Below are 22,806 nucleotides of genomic sequence, written 5' to 3'. Positions count from 1 at the left end.
ATGATCTCTTCTTTGATCTTTTGGTTGTTTAAAAATGTGTTGCCTAATTTCCACAATTTCGTGAATTCTCTAGTTTTCTTTCTGTTATTGATTTCTAACTTGATCTTGCTGTGATCAGATTAGATACTTTGTATGATAGCTGTCTTTTTAAATCTATTGAGACTTATTTTGTGGCCTATCCATAGTCCATCGTGGAAAATGTCCCATGTGGATTGAGAACAATGTATATTTTGGTGGTCAAAATGTAACCAATGTATATTTTGGTTATTAGGTACAATAAATGTCTATAACTGTTTTATCTTGCTATATTGAACTTTTTATTAATATATAATATCCTTTTTTGGTCTCTAACCTTTTTTGATTTAAAGTGTATTTTGTCTGATACTAGTGAGCGTAGCCATCCCTGTTCTCTTTCGGTTACTATTTACTATTTGCATGGAATATCTTTTTACATCTTTTCACTTTTTAAAAAATATTTTATTTATTAATCAGCAAGTGAGACACAGAGAGAACAAGCAGGGGGAGCAGCAGAGGAAGAAGGAGAAGCAGGCTCTCCACTGAGTAGGGAGCCCCGTATGGGGGACCCTAGGATCATGACCCAAGCCAAAGGCAGATGCTTAACCAACTGAGCCACCCAGGTGCCCCCAACTTTTCACTTTTAATCTATTTGTGTCTCAGGATCTTAAGTTTGTCTCTTGTAGATAGCATATAATCAGATCAAATGTTTTTGTTGTTGTTTTACCACTATGTTTCTCCATTAAAGTGTTTAAATCCATTTACATTTGAATTACTGATAAGGAGGGACTTAGTTCTGTCATTTTGCTCTTTGCTTTCTACATGCCTTATAGCTTTTTTGCCCCTCACTTTCTGCATTTCTGTATTTTTTTATGTTTAGTCAATTTGATGTCATGAAATGTTTAAATTTCTTAATTTATTTTGTGTATATTCTATAGCTATTTTATTTGTGGTTACCATGGGGATTACATTTAATATCCTAAAGTTACAACACTCTAATTTGAATTCACACCAACTTAGCTTCAATGACATATAAAAACTGCTCTGGCACTGTTGCTGATGTCACAAAATTACATCTTTTCTTTTTTTTTTTTTTTTTTTTTTTTTACAAAATTACCTCTTTATACCTTGTGTGCCCCAAAACATAAGCTAATAATTCTCAAAATGCATTAGTCTCTTAAATTATGTAGAGAACAAGATTTGGAGTTACAAACCAAAGTTACACTAATATTACCTTTTACACTAATTTTTTTCTTGAAATATATTAGTCTCTTAAGTCATGTAAAAAACAAAAAGTACAGTTAGAAACCATTGTTTAGTACCTTTTTTGAGGTAACTTACCTGTATTGAGATCTTTATTTCTCCATGCTTCAAACTATGGTCAAGTGTCCTTCTGTTTTGCCCTGTAGGACTCTTTGAGCATATATGGTAGGTCAGGTCCAGTAGTAGTGAACTCCCTCAGCTTTTGCTTATCTGAGAATGTCTTCATTCCTCTCTGACTTTTGAAGGACAGTTTTTCTGGATATGGGATTCTCGGTAGGCAGTTATATTCTTTTAGCATTCTGAATATATTGGCCCACTGCCTTCTGGCCTCCAGAGTTTTTGATGAGAAATATACTGATAATCTTATTGGAGAATCCCTTGTATATGATGATTTGGTTCTCTCTCACTGCTTTCAAGATTCTCTCTTTAACTCCGGCTTTTGAAACTTTGATTCTATTGTGAAGGTCACTGAGTTTATCTTACTTGAAGTTAATTGAGTTTCTTGGAGGTTTGTATTCATGTCTTTCATCAAGTATGGGAAATTTTCAGCTATTATTTCATCAAATATTCTCTTGGCTCCTTTCTCTCTTACTTCTTAAGACTCACACAACGTTGGTCTCTTGATGATGTCTCATATGCCCCTTAGGCTCTGTTTACCTTTCTTCAGTCTTTTTTCTTTCTGTTTCTCAGACTTGATCATTTCTGTTATTCCTGTCTTCAAATTTGTTAATTCTTCCTTGTACCTGTTCAAATCTGCCTTTGAATCTCTCTAGTGAAGTTGTCCTTTGAGTTATTGTACTTTTAAGCTCCAAATTTGTTTTTGGTTTCTTTTTAGGTTTTCTCTCTCTTTATTGGTATTCCCATTTTGTTCATACATTGTTTTCTTTGACTTTTGCTACATCGTCCTTCAGTTCTTTGGGCATCTTTAAGACAGGTATTTTAAGTCTTTGTCTAATATATCTACCATATAGTCTTTTTCAGAGACAATTTCTCTTGATTTATTTTTTTCTTTTGACTGGGTCATAACTTCCTGTTTCTTTATATGATCTTTGATTTTTTTTAATTGAAAACTGAACATGTGAATCTAATAATGTGGTAACTCTGGAAGCCAGTTTTGCCCATATCTCGGGATTTGCTTGCATTTATCTATCTATCTATCTATCTATCTATCTATCTATCTATCTATCTATCTATTCATTCATTCATTCATTCTTTTGATTGTTGCAGGCCATCACTGTGCCAGAGGTCAGCCTGAGGTATAACCTTACGGTCTTCTCAGGTCTTTTCTAAACTTTTCTCTGAGTTTACCTGGTCACCTTCTGTTTTTCCCTATATATGCAGTTGTTTATGAATGTCCTAGTCTTTAATATCTGGCTTACAAAAGGAGGAAATGGGAAAAAAGAACAGGGGAAGAGAAGGGTGCTGGCTGTCTAAACCCCCTGGAGTCACTTCAACTGCTTTGAGAGGGGCTTGCAACAATAGAGAGAGAGGTACAGCAGCAATGGCTTCCCACATCCTTGGCAGCACATCTGTGATCAGAAGCACCAATCAGCAATCACAGCAAGGATCCCTGATATTTATAGAACAGGGTCCTTTTTGCCCTACCCTGGATCCTGCAAGCTGTGTGCAGGCTGCTCCAGGCATCCACATCTGCCTGCCTTGTGGCTGGGGCTGGGGGCTGGGTAGCTGTTCCTTTGGAAAGTGCTGAAACTGACCACACTTTATCTTCCAGGTTTTTCCTGCAAGTTTCAAGCTTTCAACAGATTCCAGAGTTCCAAAATAGTTCTATCAGACATTCTGCCAGTGTAACTATTGTCCAGGAGAGTAAATAGATTCCTGATATTTCCTCCTCTACCATCTTCCCAGAATCCTGTTTCACCCTACTGTTATGAATAAACGTTTCCCCAGGTATACAATTCTATGCAGATGGTTTTTCTCCCCAGCACTTTGAATCCTTCTAGCTTTTAATGTTTTGTTCTACTAAAAAGCCCACCATGTGTCTAATTATTGTTTCTTTGTCAGCAGTCTGTCCTTTCCAGATACTTAAGATCTTCTCTTTGTTTGCGTGCTCTGCAGATTCATCACAATTGTTCTTGGTATGGGTGTCTTTTTGTTTAGCTTGCTTGGTGGTGTTTCCCAAATTTGACCTTTGGTGTCTTTGATATCTTTGACATTTCTGGAAAATACTCAACCGTTACCTCCTATGTCCTCTTCATCATCATTCATATTACCGTCTTATGGAACTCTAATCATGATCCTTATTCTAGTTTTCTTAGTTCACGCCGCTATAACAAATAGATTGGATGATAACATTTATTTCTCATAGTTCCAGAGATTGGAAGTCCAAGATAAGGTGTTAGCATGGTTGGGTTCTAGCGGGAGCCCACTTCATGGTTTACGGACCACTGCCTTCTTGTCCATTGTCACATGGTGAAGAAAGAGAGAGCTCTGGGCTTTTCTTATTCTTATAAGGATACTAATCCTATCATGGCTTCACCTTGATGACCTCATCTAAATTGAATTACCTTCCAAAGGCCCTACCTCCTAATACCATCATATTCAGGATTAGGGCTTCAGCATATGAATTTGGAGGGATACAAATATTCATTTGATAGCTCTGTCCTTCCTATCTTTAAATTCTGATTTACCATCTGTTTCTCTTGTTATACTCTGAATAATATTTTCAGACTTATCTTTTAGTTCACTCATTTCTCTTTAGCAGGCTATAATTTGACCTTTAGTTTCTCCATTTATTTTTTTGAATAGATGTTTGAATGTTGATAATTTGCAGTTGATTAAATCCATTTATTGTTGACAAGTGTTTTACCACAGTGAGTCAAAAATCAGCTACATAATTTGTATTTGAGAGGGATGGCTGTCTCAGAGTACCCTCTGCTCAGCATCCTCTTCCTCTTCTGTACGTGCCTAAAATACTCTTACTGTGAAAATCACACATACAAAAGTATATAAAATGCTTATATATAGCTTAAGGATTAATCATAAAATGAAGACTCATTCATAGTCCAATCAGTTTAAGAAAGAATATTACTAGTAGCTTAAAGGCCACTTGAGTGCCTTACCCAACTGCATGCCTCCCCCTTTATCTCCCCAAGAAATGAACACTATGCTGATGTTTGTAATAATCATTTCTTTGCTTTCATTTATGGTTTTACTATATAAATGTGCATTCCCAATAATATAGTATCTACTTTTTATGTTTTTGAATTTTTATAAGTTGAATCATACGACATATATTCTTCTCTACTATGCCTTTGACACAGTGTTATGTTTTTATTTATGTTGATGCATATAGCTGGAGTTCACTTTTGGTAGTAAAGTATTGTATTAATATGCCACAGTTTATCCATTTTTTTCTGTTTTAACATTTGGATTGTTTCCAGTGTCTTTGCTATTACAAATAATAATACTAAGACTATTCTTATATCTGTCTCTTGGTGCACATGAGAAAGAGTTTCTGTATGGTATTTTCTTAGCAATGGCATTGCTGGGATATAGCACATGCACAATATCAATTTTGCTGGATAATACCAAATTGTTTTCCAAAGTGACTGTACCCATTTACACTTCAACCAGCTATAGGTGAGTTATTTTTCCACAACCTCACTAACATTTGTCCATCTTAATTTTTGTCAAACTGGTATATATGATTTGGTAGCTCATGGGACTTAATTTGCGTTTCCCTGTTATCAGTGAGGTTGATCAGCTTTTCATGTGTTTATAAACTGTGTATTTTTTTTTAAGATTTCACTTATTTATGCATGAGAGGCAGACAGAGGGGGAGAGAGAGAGAGAGAGAGAGAGAGAGAGAGAGGCACAGACACAGGGAGAGGGAGAAGCAGGCTCCACGCACCAGGAGTCCGACGTGGGACTCGATCCCGGGTCTCCAGGATCGCGCCCTGGGCCAAAGGCAGGCGCCAAACCGCTGCGCCACCCAGGGATCCCCTAAACCGTGTGTTTTTAAATCAATAGCATGCCTGTATGTTTTTGCCAGTTTTTCTATTAGGTGTCTTTTGCTTTTTATTGTATTTTTTGTGTATTTTTGATACTAACTTTTTGTTATTTGGATGTTACAAATACTTTCTCCCAGATAATGGCTTATCATTATTTTCTTTTTGGTGCATTTGGATAAATAGAATTTTTTAATTTGAATGTAGTGAAATTTATCAGTGTTTTACATTTAAGATTGGAATTTTGGTGTCTTTCTCAAGAGGTTTTCCCTAACTCTAAGTTATAAAGAGATTCTCCTAGTTTTTCCTCTAGGAGTTTTATATTTTTGCCTTTCAAATTTAAGTCATTATGCAATTGATTTTTGTGTACGATGTGAGATAAGAATTCAATTTCTCTCTCTCTCTCTCTCTCTCTCTTTTTTGGAAGGCTCCATGCCAAGCATGGAGCCCAGTGCGGGACTTGAACTCACAACTCTGAGATCGAGACCTGAGCTGAGAGCAAGAGTTGGATGCTCAATTGACTGGTGCATCTAGGCGCCCCTCAATTTCATTTTCTAAAACAAAGATAGCCACTTATTTCACTGATTTATTATAAATATTCATCTTTTCAGCTCTATCGTAAATTAACGATCTATATTTTGTCTCTAGTTAGGCTATTCTATTTCATTGATTTTTTTTTTCTATCTCCATACCATAATTTAGATAGTAAGTCCTGATATTTTAAAAAAAAAATTTTTTTTAACTTTTATTTATTTAGGATAGGCACACAGTGTAGAGAGAGAGAGGCAGAGACACAGGCAGAGGGAGAAGCAGGCTCCATGCACCGGGAGCCCAACGTGGGACTCGATCCCGGATATCCAGGACCGCGCCCTGGGCCAAAGGCAGGCGCCAAACTGCTGTGCCACCCAGGGATCCCAGTCCTGATATTTTATAGAGCAAGAATACCTTCCTTCCTTGTGTTCTTCTAATATATTTTCTTGGCTATTCTTGGCTTTTTGATATGAATTTTAGAATCACTTTATCAATTTCCACAAATAATCTTGTTAGCATTTTTATTGAAATTAAATTGAAGAATAGATTTGGGGAGAATTGACATCTTTTAAGATATTCAGTCTTTTTTATCCAAAAACAATGTCTATCTCTACTTATTTAGTTTTCTTTCAGAAAGTTTTATGATTTTCTATATAAGGGAGTGATATAGATTTTTTTGAAAAGATTTTTGTTTGAGAAAGAGAGTAGAGACAGAGAGGGAGAGGGAGAAGCAGACTTCCGGCTGAGCAGGGAGCCTGATGTAGCTTGATCCCAGGACCCTGAGATCATGACCTGAGCCACTTAACCTACTAAGCCACCTAGGTCCCCAGGAGTGATGTATCTTTTGTTGATTTATTAGTAGGTACTTAATTTTGGGTGGGGAGGTGTGCTTTGTAAATGTCATCTTTTTAAAAAGTGTATTTTCAAAATGCTTTTTGCAGGTACACAGAAAGAATATTGATTCTTGAATATTGAATTTTAATTCAACAATCTAGCTCAATCCTTAATAATTATCTGCAAATTATTGTGAGAGCATAACAATCATATATCTGAAAATAAGAGCTTGAAAAGTTCTTTTCCAATCTGTATGTCTGTTTTCTTGTCTAACTATATTAGTTAGGATTTCTTGTATAAAGTTGAAAAGGAGGGATTATAGTGTGAAACTTTGTCTTGTTCCTGTTTTGAAAGGGAATTTTCAGGTTTATTCTATTTCTTCTTGACTTAGTTTTGGTAATCATTTTTTTTCTTTTGGCTTGTGTTTTTATGTTTGCTTTTTTTTAGAAGGGGGAGGGGCAAAAGGAGAGGGAGAGAAAGAATCTTAAGCAGGTTCCACACCCAGCGTGGTGCCCAGTGTGGGCTCGATCATGGCCTGAGCCAGCCAGAATCAAGAGTTGGATGCTTCACCACTCAGACATCTCAGTAAATTGTTGTTGTTGTTTTTTAAACAAGGACTTGTCACCTACACTTTCAAATTTACTAGCATGAAGGTATTTTAAATGTTTCATTTATGCACTCTTTTACATGTCTAAGATTATTTATGTGTTCTCTTTTATTCTTGATTAATTCTGCTAGAGGTTTGTTCATTTTAGTAGATTTTTCAAGGAACCAACTATTGGATTTGTTCATCTCTCTAATGTACATCTGTTTTCAATATTATTGATATCTGTTTTTATCCTTATTGTTTTGTTCTTCTACTCCTATTGGACCTATTCTGCTTTTCTATAAGGTCTGTAGTTGGATGCTTAGCTCATAATGTGAGGCTTTCCTTATTTTCTAACATAAGTACTTAGGGCTCTAAGTTTCCAGAAAGTGGTGTTTGGTGCTTTTGTTTTGTTTTATCCTAGGTAATTTTTTGGTTATTTTTTTCCTGACTTATATTCCTTGTGGTCAGAGAAGTTAGTCTATATAATACCTATCATTTGAAATGTATTAAGGCTGATTTTATAGCCTGGTAACAGAGAGTCAGTTTTTTTTAATTAAGATTTTAATTTATTCATTCATGAGAGACACAGAGAGAGAGGCAGAGACACAGGCAGGGGGAGAAGCAGGCTCCCTGTGGGGAACCTGATATGGGACTTGATCCCAGGATCCCAGGATCATGACCTGAACCAAAGGCAGATGTTCAACCACTGAGCCACCCAGGGGCCCCAGTTTTTAGAAATGTTCTCTGAGTATTTGAAAAGAATTTGTATTATTCAGTTCTTAGACAAATTGTTCCATATTTGATCAAGCTTGTTAATTGTTTTCACAACCTTTGTATTCTCACTGATTTATTGTCACATTTGATCCATCAAATATTTAGAGGGGTATGTTAAAAGTCTCCATTATTATTGTGTATTTGTTAATTTTTTATTTTTATTTTTATTTTTTTAAAGATTGTATTTATTTATTCATGAGACACACACAGAGAGAGGCAGAGACATAGGCAGAGAGAGAAGCAAGCTCCCCATGGGTCCCAATGTGAGACTTGATCCCAGGTCCTCAGGATCCCTGAGCCACACACAGGTGGCTCAACTGCTGAGCAACCGAAGAGTCCCTATTTGTTAATTTTTAAAATAGTTCTGACCATTTTTGCCTCGTGTATTTTGAGCCTATGCTTTATAGGTATACAAGTTTAGAATTGTTACTGTTCCATGTTAAGTGACCTGTCTCCATGTAGTGATTATACTAACCTCTTTAACATGCATCCTTAATAATGTGAAGAAATTAATTGATATCCACAGCCTCCTCCCCAGCAATATAAGAACCTTAGAGATGCTTTAATGCCATTACCTATTATTATTTTCTTTTTGTTTGAGTCTTTATTTCACTATCTTTCTTAAGTGACAATTTTATGCAGCATAGAATTCTGCATTGTCAGGTAGTTATCATCACCTACCTTCCATATTCCACTGCTGTTGAGGATTTAGCCATCTCTCAAATTTGCATGCCTTTGATTTATTTTTATGTTTATTTTTATTTTATTTTATTTTTTTTGAATTAGCCAGTGAAGCCATCTGGGTCTGTAAGTTTTTGTTGGAGTTGTTTTAAACTACAACTTTAACTCTCTAAGCTATAAGACAACTCAGGTTATTCCCAAATGGGCTTTTGTATTTGTGTTTCAATGAATTTGTCCATTTTACCTAAGTTGTCATATTTCCAGCCATAAAGTTATTTATAATAAGACTTTCTGAGCCATCAGATATCTGTAGGATCTGCAGTGATGCTCCTTTTCATTCCCAGGGTTGGTAGTTCATGTTTATTGACTTTTCTTCTTGATCAGTGTGGCTAGAGACTTACACTTTTATTGATCTATTGAAATGACCAGCCTTTAGTTTAATTGATATATTCTTTATTGTTTTCTGCTTCAATGTCATTGATTCTGCTCTTTATAATTACCATTTTCTTCCTTTTGCTTAAGGTTTATTTGCTCATTGTTGTCTGGTTTCTTCAGGTGAAAGCTTAGATCACTGATTTGAGACTTTTCTTCTTTTCTAATATAAACACTTAGTATGATTAATTTCTTTCTCAGATCTCTTTTAACTGAGTTCCACAAATTATAGCTTATTTAAATGTATTTTCATTATCATTCAACTAAAATATTTTCTATTTTCCCTTATAATTTCTTCTTTGGCCCATAGATTATTTATAAAGGTTTTGTTGAATTTTGACACATTTGAGGATTTTCCAGATATTTTTCTGTTAAGGCATTCTAATTTAATTCCTTTGTGGTTACAGGACATATTTTGTGTAAATTCAATGATTTGGAATTTTTTGAGGTTTGCTTTATGGCCCACAGTATGGTCTCTCTTGGTGAGTGTTCCAGATATATTTGAAAGGAATGTGTTATCTGGTTGTTGGACTGGAGTCTTCTGTAAATGCCAGTTAGATTAAAGTTTTGATCTTCTATATACTTATTGTTTTTTTCTATTAGGTTTTTTTTTTTAGATTTTTATTTATTCACGAGAGACACATAGAGAGAGAGGCAGAGACACAGGCAGAAGGAGAAGCAGGCTCCCTGTGGGGAGCCTGATGTGGGACTCTGGGATCACACCCTGAAAAGGCAGATGCTCAACTACTGAGCCACCCAGGCATCCCAGTTTTTTGTTTTGTTTTGTTTTTTATTACTGAAAGAATAGTGTTAAAGTCTCTAACTATAATCTTGGTTTGTATTTTACTTCTTTCAGTTTTATTAGATTTGCTTTATGAATTTTGAAGCTCCATTGTGTAAGTGCAAACACAACTAGGATTTCTATGTCTTCTTGGTGAATTAATATTCCTGGTAATATTCCTTGGTGAATTAATGTCCTGGTAATATCCCTTCTTCTGATATTTACTTTGTTTGCTATAATAAAATATTCCGGATTTCTTCTGATTATTGTTTGCATGGTATATCTTTTTCCATTCTTTTTCTTCTAATCTGTCTTTGCTTGTATATTCAAAGTGGCTATTTTATATGCAGCATATAGTGGAGTGTTGTTTTTTTAATTTAATTGAAGATTCTCTGTTTTTTGATTGATATGGTTAGATCACTTGTATTTAATGTAATTATTAATGTGGCTGGATTTAAGACTACCATTTTGCTAGTTATTTGTTCCATCTGATCATTGTTCATTTTTCCACTATTCTGCCTGCTTTTGGATTGACTTATTTATTATCCCACTTTATCTTCACTATTGGCTTATTATATGTACCACTCTAAATTATTTTTAGTGGTTTCACTAAGGTAAACAATATATATCTTTACTTTATCAAAGGCTACCTTCAAACAGTATTACAGCTACAGCACCTCACATATAGTTAAGAACTCTAGGGATGCCTGGGTGGCTCAGCAGTTGAGAGTCTGCCTTTGGCTCAGGGCGTGATTCCAGGGTCCTGGGATCAAGTCCTGCATCGGGCTCCCTGTGAAGAGCCTGCTTCTCCCTCTGCCTGTGTCTCTGCCCCTCTCTCTGTGTCTCTCATGATAAATAAACAAAATCTTAAAAAAAAAAGAACTCTACCAATGCATACCTAAAATTTCTCCCTCCTCCCCCTTTTTTTGCTGTTGTACATTTTACTTTTATATATTCTATAAATGCAATACTTTGCCATTTTTGCTTTGGATAGTCAGATATTTTTTAGAGTGATTTAAAAGGACAAATATATTTTATTTACTTCCATTTTAACCATTTCCGGAGCTTTTCTTTTTATAGATCCAAGTTTCTGTTTAGGATTATATTCCTTTTGCCTAAAGAACTTTTTTTTAAGTGTTTCTTAAAGTATGAGTCTGCTGGTGATGAATCCTTTCACTTTTTGTTTGTCAGAGAAGAGTATTTTGCTTTCAGTTTTTTAATAACTAGTTATCCTGGTTATAGAATTCTGGCTTGACAGGTTTTATTTATTTTATTTTAGCATTTTAAAAACCATTTTTAATGGCTTGAATAATCTCTGATAAGTCTGCCCTAATTCTTATCTTCATTCTTCTGAGTAATGTATCTTTATCTGCTTTATCACAGTTTTGCTTCATCATTGCTTTTCAGTGGTTTAAGTATGCTGTGTTTAGATGTGAGGGTGTTTTGGATGGGAGGGGGAGGCATTTATCCTGCTTGGTGTTCTCTGAGCTTCCTGGATCTATGACTTAATATCTTTTATGAATTTGGGCACATTCTAAACTGTTACCTCTTCAAATATTTCTTCTGCCCCATTCTCCTTTGTTTCTGGAATTCTGGTTACACATGTATTAAACTATTTTCTGTTGTCCTATAGCTCTTGCATACTTTGTCTCACTTTTTTTTTTTTTCTGTGTTTCTGTTAGAGTAATTTCTACCGACCTATTCAAGTTTATGATTCTTTCCTTGGCTGCATCAAATGTTCTGATAAGTCTGTTGAAAACTTTCTTCATCTTGATTACTGTTTTGTTTTGTTTTAATTTCTAACATTTCCATTTGACACTATGTTACGGTTTCCACCTCTCAGCTGAAATTACTCATTTGTTCAGAAATACTATCCATCCTTTCCACTAGAGCCTTTAACAGGTTAGTGATATTTATTTTAACTTCCAGTCTCATAGTTCCAATTTTTGGGTCATCTCTGAATCTTGTTTTTTATGCTTTGTCCCTTGATAGTGGGATTGTATTGTTGTTGCTTTTTAGTGTGTCATATAATTTTTGATTGAATGCTGGACGATTTGTGTAGGACTGAGGTAAAATAGTATTTATGTCTGAAAATGGGAAAACTTCTTTGGCTAAACTGACAATGTAGGGGGATGGAGTCCATCTAGTCAGTTGTTGAATTGGGTTTCGATTTTGTTGCCTTCAGAACACCACTGGCTTCAAATTCCTCTATTGTTCTTGTGTGCTTAGGGTGGAGGGCCAGAGTGTTTCTCTGTGTTCCTAATCCACCCGTATTTTTCATCCTTCTCTATGTATCTAAACCCCAAGAGGATACCTCCACACTCTTGCCCACCACACCTTTGGTGGTTAACTGCTATGAACGTTACTTGGTGCTTACTTGCCTGGTGGTGGTGGGGTCAAGAGAAGTTTTCTGTTGTCCTAGTCTTGCCTCAATCTTAGGCAGGCTGTGTGTCTGGCTCTTGGGGTTGGAGCTTTCAGTTATATTGCTTCTTAACATCTTGTAGTCACTTCTCCCTTGGATCCTTACAGGGTTTGTGTAGAAAAAAGCTTCCTTGCCCTTTTCTCACAGTAGTGGACCTCTGGTGGTATTGGTTTAGGATCCTGAGCCAGGACCAAGTATGAGTGGGTTTATTTCTGGACTTGCTATCCTGTTCCATCGATATATCTGTCTATTTGTTAATCTTGACACCAATACCACACTGTCTTGATTATTATAGCATTATAATAAATCTTGAAGTCAGATAGTGTAAATTCTGCAACTTTGTTAATCATTTTTAAGTTGAGTTTGGTCCCTTACTGAGTTTTCCAACCAGTATATCATTTTCTACTAACCAAAAAAAAGAAAAAGAAAAAAAGAGGTCTCAGTGGTTGAAGCATCTGCCTTCCACTCAGGTTGTGATCCCAGAGTCCCGGCATCCAGTCCCGCATTGGGCTCCCCACAGGGAGCTTACTTCTCCCTCTGCCTATGTCTCTGCCTTTCTCTCTCTGTGTCTCTCATGAATAAATAAAATCTTAAAAAAAAGAAATCCTGTTGAAAGTTTGATTGGAATTGCATTACATTTATAGATCAAGTTGGCGAAGAAATGACCTCTTAATAATATTGAATCTTCTCAATATCTATAAATATAGCAGCTCTCTCAGTTTATTTAAATCTTAAGTATTTTATCTCAGAAATGCTTTATAGGTTTTTGGGTACTGATTTTGTACATTTTTTGTCAACTGTGTTCTTAAATATTTCTTATTTTTTACGTCAACACAAATGGTCTTTTTTTCATTTTTTTCAATTTCTAATTGCTTGTCGCTAGTATTTTATATATTGATAAGTTAATTGTGTAGTCTGCAACATTTCTTTTTTTTTAATTTTTATTTATTTATGATAGTCACAGAGAGAGAGAGAGAGAGAGGCAGAGACACAGGCAGAGACACAGGCAGAGACACAGGCAGAGGGAGAAGCAGGCTCCATGCACCGGGAGCCCGACGTGGGATTCGATCCCGGGTCTCCAGGATCGTGCCCTGGGCCAAAGGCAGGCGCTAAACTGCTGCGCCACCCAGGGATCCCAGTCTGCAACATTTCTATACTCACTTATTCTAAGAGTATTTTTGTGGATTCCATAGATTTTCTATGGAGATGATCATGTCATGAGATAATCTGAGTATATTTCATGATTTCATTTTATCCACTTTGTTGGCTTACTAACTGTAATTATTTGTCGTATGATTTTGGTGGTTGCCTTAGGGTTTATGGTATGTCTTTAACACTTCACAGTTCACCTTCAAGTGACATTCTACTGCTTCACAGATACAGTGTAAAAACTGTCAGCAATATCCTTCCATTTCTCTTCTCCCAGGCTTTGTGTTATTGTTGTCATACATTTTGCTTCTACATATATTATAAACACCACCATAGATTTTTTTTGCTTTATATAGTTGAATACATATTTTATTAGCTCTGGATTTTAATAGGTATTTGCTCTGTATTATTCATCATTTCTGGGTGTTTTGTAGCAGGAGATTTTTCAGACTATCTACTCTGCCATTCTACTAGACCACTAGTAGATTGTGAACAGGCCTCGAAGAAAGATACTAATTGATATATGAAGGCACAAGGATATCAATATGCTGAAACCAGCCCTGTTAGCCGCACAATGGCCAGTTATTTACCCTACAAAGCTAGACTCTTTCATAAGTACACTGGGGATAATACATTTGACTGTATCAATAACCTTTCTTTCTAGAGACCCCAATTATATCTTTTGATACTTCAGTTATAATTTCCCTATATGTTTTTTTATAATATTATTCCTTAGACATTCCACATAAGCAAGTCTTGCCTACAATACTGTAAGCTCCTCAGAGGTGGTAAATGTATTTCAAAGTTCTCTGGTACTCTCACAATGCTAAGCCTGGTATGTGATAGGTGCCTTCTGGGGTTAGTGGCTTATGAATATACAGAGAGGAATGGATGAAATAATGTAAATAGTCATAAATTTAAGGTTCTGGGATTTTAAAAACTCTTAAGTACCCAAAAAAAACCCCCAACAAAACCCCATATACAAGTCCCAGTGATCATAAATGAAGTCACCCAAATTGTGTTTAGGGCCACGCCTTTCTCTATGTTGCAGAACTTGTAAATCATACTTCTTTAACAAGTTGGCTTACAGTCTAATATGGTAAGTATTCTTGGCCTAGTCTCATATCCAGAGTTGAAAAGGTATTGTGTTAGCATGCCCCTCTCATTGTTTCAGGAGAGTCAGAATCCATTCCAATTTTTTTTTCCTATTGTTCTACCATTTATATGTATGTCTACAGCATGCAAAGAGTAGTAGGACACAAAGAAGTATGAGATGTCATTGCTCCTGTCAAGCGGCTCACTGTGACACTGATGCATCAAAAGTATAAAGCCTCTGTAGTCACATTAATCCATTTTCTTTCATTATTTTTCTAGCTGAAATGCCAACCAAGTCAACATGTTCACTTCCTTTTGCCACTCACTATAAGTACACACTCTACCCAGATCATTTTCTTTAACTCAAAATTCTGTTCTTTCTGTCTCAGGCTCCTTAACTGAGATTCCTAATCCACCTTTCATGTGGTAGATGAATTCATCATAGTGGGGTCCTTAAATATTGATTTATCAGGGCTTTGAACAGTTGAGTTCAGCTATAGGCTGAAGAGCAAATAAAAGGGAAAGAATGAAATACACTCTATGCTTGTAAGACTCAAAAGGAAATCTGCCCCCTCCTCTCTTCCTTAATGAGAGTGTCTCGGTTCAGGATTTCATCACCATTTACTGGAACTGTTGCAGAAGTCTCTAACTTAGCTTCCTGCCTCTAGACCGTCTTGACTACGGTTTATTCTTCACATTATTTAGAAGAGTAATCTTTCCACCATGCAGGTCCAGTAGTGTCCCTCTGGCCCAGAGACCCTCAGTGGCTCCCTACTGCTCCGAAGAAAATCAAGTCTTTCTTAGTAAAAAACATTCAAATAACATCAACCATGTGTAATAAGTAACAGGGATATTAATTCAAGCGTATATACTAGGGAATTTTATACATTTATTTACACAGTTACACACTATTTGGTAAAATCAATTTGGCAAAAGTGACTTAGCCCAAAAGAAATTAAGAAGTTAGTCAAAGTAATGATTTGATTGATAAAGAATATCCCCAGAAGCATTTATACCAATTTTTTTAGACTCTGAGAAGTTTTCCCTTGCCCTTTTTGCTCTATTTAGTTTATTTTTATCCAGTTGTTCCTACTTTTTAGAACATCAGACATTTTGAAACAACCTAACTATCCAGATGACACAGTTCTAGCAATAAGGAACTTTTAAACAAGTTGTAAATATTGTAAAATGTATTTATAAAATATTATAAAATGTAAAATGGTATGCACAAATATTATATATGGTGACTCTATAGTCCTAAAAATTCCAATTTGCAAAATTTATAAAATCATGTAAACATTGCCAAACAAGATCAGCTCTAATTAGTTAAAAATGAATCTGAAAAAAAAACCCAAATTCTATATCTTTTTTGAGCTACTTCTTTTATAGTTTTATTTGCTTTTTACACAGGCAATTTCAATTATGACAGAAAAATAAGAAAAGGTTGACAACTACACACACACACACACACAGACACACACACACACACACACACACACACCATAGTATCTCCCTACTGAATGATAGCTACTTCTAGATCTTCTAGTAAAAACTGAGTAATATGATGCATATTATTTGAAAGCAACTGCATTTATTTATGCAGTCCTCCACTATTGAACATTTAGGTTGATTTCCATAAATGCCATATTTTGTGCATTTAAGTTTTTATTTTTGTTGCTATAAGTAGCAGCATAAAACAATAATAACTAGATAAAACTGATCTGAAATAAAAAATGAAGAGTTTGAGCAAAACTCCCCAGAATTCTGAAAAATAGCTTTTAAAATGTTTAAAGACCCAAAAATTGTAAAGCCACCCCAACTGTACTAAACACCCTGTATAACGAAATCCAAGTTGGTAAGGTATACTTATCTTCAAACAAATCCTCATCCACTCCAGCTGCTTTTGGAAAATCATCTGCAGCCTTTCAGGGTGTGAGGATCTTTAAGCAGTAAATTACTTCTTGCCTAAAATGATTGGTTTCCCCTCCAAATAATGCCTTTTTACTAAGAACAAATAACAGCAATTTTCTGTGTCTGTTAGCACTGTAAACTAGCAGGAACATATCTGAGACTATATATTCTTTGTTCCACTGGTGATAAGGAAGGGGCTTCTCTCTATAATTTCTGATCAGGATCATAGTACCAGGTAGCAAATTGGATAATTTGTATCCACTTCCCTTCCAAGCTCATTTAAAAACATTAGGCACAGACTATTCTGTTAGCCCTCTGTTCCTCTTTACCCTAATACTACATTGTCTTGAGTACTGTAACCTTATGATAAGTCTCAAAATCAGAAGTGTTATTTCTCCAACTTAGAGAACGTTGTTTTTCAAAGTTGTTTGGGCTATACCAGGTCTTAATGCATTTCCAAGCAAATTTTGGAATCATTTTTTAAATTTTTGCATGAAAGCCTACTGAAATTTTGACTTGGGGGTTGGAATCGTTACCTAATTGATTTGTCCAGTCCGTGAGGTATGTGTCTCCATTTGTTTAGGTCTGCTTTAATTTCTCTCAGCAGTGGTTTGTGGTTTTGAGTGCATCGGTCTTTCTCATCTTTTGTCAGTTTATCCATAAGCGGTTCATACTTTTTGATGCTATTGCAAGTGATGTATATATTTTTAAATTTCAATTTCCAATTGCTTATTGCTAATGTAGAGAAATATAATCAGACTGATGATATTTTGGCTACAGCAACCAACACTTCTATGAACATTTGATGTTCAAAGTAGGTGTAAGAGCAATTTGGTTAAGATCATCTTTTCAACAAATAGTGATGGAACAATTGGATATCCCTACGCAAAAAAAACCTGAAACCAAGCAAATATGGAACTTTCAATCCATACTTTACATTATATAAAAAATTAACTCAAAATGAATCAGACATAAACGTAAAGCCTTAGCGCTATGAAAACTCTACAAGAAAACCTTTGCGACCTTAAGTTAGGCAAAGATTTCTTAAAGATGACACTGAAAACATAATACCTAAGAGAAATAAACTGAACTTCATCAAAATTAAAACTTTCTGTTCATCAGACACTGTTAAGAGAATGAAAAGACAAGCCACAGACTCTGAGAAAATGTTTCCAAATTATATCTGATAAAGGTCTTGTATATAAAATACATAAAGAACTCTCCAAACTCAATAATAATTCAACAACTCAATTTTTAAAGGGCAAAAGTTTTAACCACGCACTTTACCAAAGAATACTGATGGCAAATAAGCACATGAAAAGATGCTCAACATCATTGGTTATTAGAGAAATGCAAGTTAAAAACTATGAGAAAAAAATATGACAGTCCACTACACACCTATTAGAATGGGTACAACTGAAGAGACTGACCAACCACACACACACACACACACACACACACACACTTTGGTAAATGTGTGAGGCGATGAATGTGGTAATCATGTCACAAGATGTACATATATCAAATCCTCATGTTGTACATATTGTACATCTTAAGCTTATATGTCAATTATATCTCAAAAAGGTGGAAAACTTTTTTCAAGGATAAAAAAAAGACTGATCCTACCAAGTGCTGATAAAGATGTGGAGAAACTAGAACTCACCCCCTGCTGGTGGGAATGTAAAAATTAAACACATACATGTCATATGATTCAGCCATCCTGCTCCCATTTTCTCTACCCAAAAGACATGAAAGCCTGTGTCCACACAAAACCGATTAGTGAATGTTCATAACAGCTTTCGATGTAACAGCCCAAACCAGAAACAACCCAGATGTCTAGTAACAACCGAGTGGATAAACCAACAGTATGGTACCCATGGAATGAAATACTTCTCAGCAATAATAAAGAACAAGCTATTGACACAAATTAGAAGATGAAGGGGGAATTCTCAGAACAGTAACTGTGCATAAAAGTAGCCAGACAATAAAAGAGTACATATTGTATGGCTTCATTTATATAACATTCTAGAAATGGCAACAAGTCAAAGTGACTAAAAGCCCGTGGTGGTGGCCTGGGGGGGAAAGCGTTGGGCGTTGGGTGGGAGGCAAAGGTTATGGAAGACAAGAGGAGACATTTGGTGGTGATGTTTATATTTACCTTCTTGATCACGATGGTTCCTGAGTGTATACATTTATCTCTAAACTTATCATGTAATTAAATGTATGAAGTTTATTATCTATTCTATGTCACCAAACCTGCCCCAGAAACACCGAGAAACAGCGGGAGCTGCAGAAAGGCAGCAGTACCATTGTGAGGTCAAACATGAGGGTATGTCAATGAACTTTGGAGCTCTTACCTGCAGTGCCCTCTGCACTTGTGGGGCCCTGACTAACGCTGCATCTCACTTTCTCACTGTGCTGGGAGCACTGCCCCAGTCTCCTGGCTATTCTGCACACTGGCTAGGGAGATGAAAGGATGAGAGATCTCCCTAGGAACCGTAGGGGAAAAAAAAAAAAAAGGAACTGTAGGGAGATGAGATGGTGACCAGGTCACCAACAGCAGTCAGGGAAAAAAAAAAAAGACTGATTCTACCCAAGTGCTGACAAAGATGTGGAGGAACTAGAACTCACCCTCTGCTGAGTTTTCTCAGTTGTGGGAGAAAATCCATAGTCTCGAGAAAATAAAACTTCATGAAACCCTGCAGGGCTGCAGGATTCACACCAAGCCAGCTGGTGGCAGATGTGGATGGATGGGTCTGATCAAGTGCTAGGTATTAGGTGGATAGATCCACGGGACTGAATGCAAATTATTGGGAGTCTTGCCTTAACACACACAGACACAGACACACAGAGATCACTGAGTAAACTAACTCTTGGAGACTCTATGGATGGCCTTTCATGGGGCCCTGGCTTATATGCATGTGCATTCATGCATTTTTCTGGGGAGAGGGTTCCTAGCTTTCTGCAGCGCCTCAGAGGGCTGGCTCCCTGTTAAAGCCGGATCTATTCTTTCTCCTCCCTCCTCTCCAGCTCCCCGGGATGAAAACCTATGCGTCACTCACTGGGTTCTTCCTGCCGAGATTACACCTCCGCGCCCTACGTCCGTGTGGGGTACTCCAAGCCATCACCGACTATTTCTTCCCCTCGCCCGAGTGCCCGCGCTGCAGGCCGCCCCACCGCGCCCGCGCCCGCGCCCTTCCCGGGTTTCCTGCCGCTGAAGACCTCGGGGCTGTTTGCAGGTCGCTCCGGGGGGCCAGCTGCCCAACACGCGGCCACCCCGTCCTGCGCCCCCTCCCCCTGCAGACCCCGCTGCTAACCTCCGCCTCGGGGATGTGGGAAGCCTGCGCGTTCAGAGCCCGGCCCCGGGCGGCCGCGAGCGGGGCGGGTCGGCTCGGGGCGCTGCCCTCCCGCGCCCGCCTGCACGTGTCCCCGCGCCCGCGCCCTCCCGCCCTCCCCTCCCGCCGGGGGGCGCCGCCTCTCCCTACCCGGCGTCGCGGGCCGGAGCGGCGGCAGCAGCAGCAGCAGCAGCGCGGGGAGCGCGGGGAGCGCGGGGAGCCGGCGGCCCCGGAGCGGCGGCCCCGTCCGCCCCGTCCGCGCCATCCGCCCCGTCGGCCCCGTCGGCCCCGCGCAGATGCCCGAGCGCCGCGGAACGCGGTGGCGGGCGCCGCTCCCGGGACCGGCCGCCCCGCGAGGCGCATTCGCTTTCGCTTTTGCTTTAGCCCCCGGAGGGCCGGGGAGAGGTGAGCGGCGGTGACAGATCCGTGACTCAGCATCCCCACCCCCCACCCCCACCCCTGGAAGCGGCCGCCGCGCCCCCGCGCCCCCGCGCAGAGACCCGACTCCGCGGCCCCGGGGGGGGGGGGGGCGCCCGCACCTGAGTCGAGCCGCGCCCGCGCGCTCCTCCCCGCCGCTCCTCCAGGCCGCGGTCGCTCCGACCTCGCTGTGCAGGTGTCCCCGCGCCGCCGGGACGAAGGCCGAGTGACCTGGGCGGCGCGGGTCCCCCGGGCCTGGGTGGCCGCGGAGCTGTCGCCGCGGTGTGGCCGCTCGGGGCACCTGCCGCCAGAGCCACCTGCCCCGGGCCCCGCCGCGTCACCCGCGCTCGGCTCGTCCCGGCCGGTGCGTCGCTCCTCCCCGAGGAAGGTGCAGGGTGTGAAGGGGGCGCGGGAGGGAGAAGGATGAGGGGCCGCACCGCGTCACCCCCGCCCCGGCGCAGCCCGTGCTCCCACCCTGCCGGCAGGCTGCCTCTCTGCAGGTGGGCTGCTCCTCCCCTCCCTTCCTCCCTCTCTCCCTTTCTCTCCTCCCGCCCTCCTTCCTACCTTCCTTCCTCCCTCCCTCCTTCCTCCTCCCCTCCCTCCCTCCTTCCTTCCTTCCCTCCCTCCTTCCTCTCTCCCTCCCTCCCTCCTTCTTTCCTCCCTCCCTCCTTCCTTCCCTCCTTCTCTCCTCCCTCCCTCCCTCCCTCCCTCCTTCCCTCCTTCCCTCCCTCCCTCCTTCCTCTCTCCCTCCCTCTCTCCCTCCTTCTTTCCTCCCTCCCTCCCTCCCTCACTCCCTCCCTCCTTCCCTCCTTCCTTCCCTCTCTCCCTCCTTCTTTCCTCCCTCCCTCCTTCCTTCCCTCCTTCTCTCCTCCCTCCCTCACTCCCTCCCTCCTTCCCTCCTTCCTTCCTTCCTTCCTTCCCTCCCTCCTTCTTCCTTCCTTCCTTCCTTCCTTCCTTCCTTCCTTCCTTCCTTCCTTCCTTCTTCCTTCCCTCCCTCCTTCCCTCCTTCCCTCCTTCCTAACCTGAAGCCTGACGTTATTAAAAAAAGCTCCGGATGGCACAGAGATCCCGGTTATAGGAGCAGGAGCGAAATGAGGCAAGAGACGAGTGAGTGGTCCCTGGGCGGCAGTCTGTCTCCCCCCCCCCCACCCCCCGTGTGGGAGCATCTGGTATGACTGTAATACAGTATCACAAACAGGAAATTGACCTTAACACCATCCACAGGACTTATTCATCTTTTGCTGACTTTCCACGCATCCGTGCGCGTGTGCCTTTAGTCCTGGACGGGTTTGTCACAGCGCCTCAAGGCACAGAGCAGTCCCGGTCACAAGGCGGGACTCCTCCTCCTCTGTTGCAGCCACAGCCGCCTTCCTCTCTCACCTTCTCTCCACGCCCTGGCAACCAGGGATCTTTGCTCCATCTCTAGGATTTTGTCACGTGAAGAGCGCTTATAAATGGAACCGTAGAGTCTGTAACCCTTAGAGGTGGACTTTTTTCTCACAGTGTAATTAATCCCCTGGGGATCCCTTCGGGTTGTCCTATGGGTGGTTTGTTCCATTTATGAGTAGCACTGGCGGGTTCTGTTTTTAAACGTAGGCATCTGTGCCATCCATGCTGCGACAACCCTGTGCTTTTCTATGTGTATTAGTTTCCTAGAGTTGCTGTAACAAAGTACCACAACTAGTTGGCTTAAGACAACAGGAATTGATTCTCTCACAGTTCTGGAGGCCAGGAGTGTTGGCAGGGCCTCGCTCTCTTGGAAGGCTCTAGGGGCAGATCCTTCCTTGCATCTTCGAGATTCTGGTGTTTGATGGCAATTCCTGATGTTCCTAGGCTAGTAGATGCATCACTCCAGGCACATGGCTGTCTTCTCCCTGTGCATCTTCACGCCATCTTTCTTCTGTGTGTGTCCGTCTCCAAAATTTCTCCTTTTTATAATGATTATTGGATTAGGACCCACCTACCCTAATCCAGATAACCTCATTTTCACTTGATGACCTCTGTAAAAACATTATATCCAATAAAGTACTGGGGGGTTAGACTTTGGGGATTGACACACTTCCACCTGTGGCAATATGGTATCTTTATTTCTGTAAAACGAAGTTCAGGACCTGTATTCTCAGGCTAAAGGAAATTGAATTGACTCTAGAATGGCTGGAGGCCTGGGGTGCAGTGTCTACACTTCAGGGGTAATACAGGTGGCAGTGCCTTGGCGAGCTCCAGAACAGCGTGTCCATAGAGGGTTGGGGAACTTGGCCAGCAGCTGTCACTCTGAGCAGAGCTGGAGTTGAGAACAATGCTGTGTGGTCAGAAAGAACAGTGCTGTGGGCTGTCCTCTGTGGGGGGGGGGGGTGGTAGACAGCAGATCCTTGGAGCTGGAGGGTAATATGTCAGATTGTGTCACCAAGAAGGAGAGAGCTATGGCTCAAGGCTGATGGATTCTTCTCTCTCTCTTTTTCTTTCTTGCTGTATTAGAATCTTAAACTTTTAAATTCATATAACACAAAATTCACCATTTTTTAGTGTTAATTCAGTGGTCATTAGTATAATCACCATATTGCCCAACCATCAGCACTATCTAATTCCAGAATATTTCCATCACTTCCAAA

General features: G+C 39.7%; 1 protein-coding gene across 2 annotated transcripts in view; it reads right to left on the bottom strand.

Moving 5' to 3' along the window:
• Positions 1 to 20,080, bottom strand: part of IL15RA (interleukin 15 receptor subunit alpha) — a 51,640-nt gene extending 31,560 nt beyond the window's left edge. Inside the window, exon 1 of one of the 2 annotated variants that reach the window (XM_072825911.1) lies at positions 19,931 to 20,080. In XM_072825911.1, the coding sequence (XP_072682012.1) occupies positions 19,931 to 20,045 (115 nt within the window). In that variant the 5' untranslated portion in view covers positions 20,046 to 20,080. The remainder of the gene's footprint in view (positions 1 to 19,930) is intronic. The other variant, XM_072825910.1, reaches the window with a different exon arrangement.
• Positions 20,081 to 22,806: the final 2,726 nt, after the last annotated feature.

The sequence above is a fragment of the Canis lupus genome, chromosome 5 (assembly GCF_048164855.1).
Source record: "Canis lupus baileyi chromosome 5, mCanLup2.hap1, whole genome shotgun sequence".
Lineage (NCBI taxonomy): Eukaryota > Metazoa > Chordata > Mammalia > Carnivora > Canidae > Canis > Canis lupus.
The sequence above is the reverse complement of the archived record's forward strand: the minus strand, read 5'-3'. Positions and strand labels throughout refer to the sequence as shown.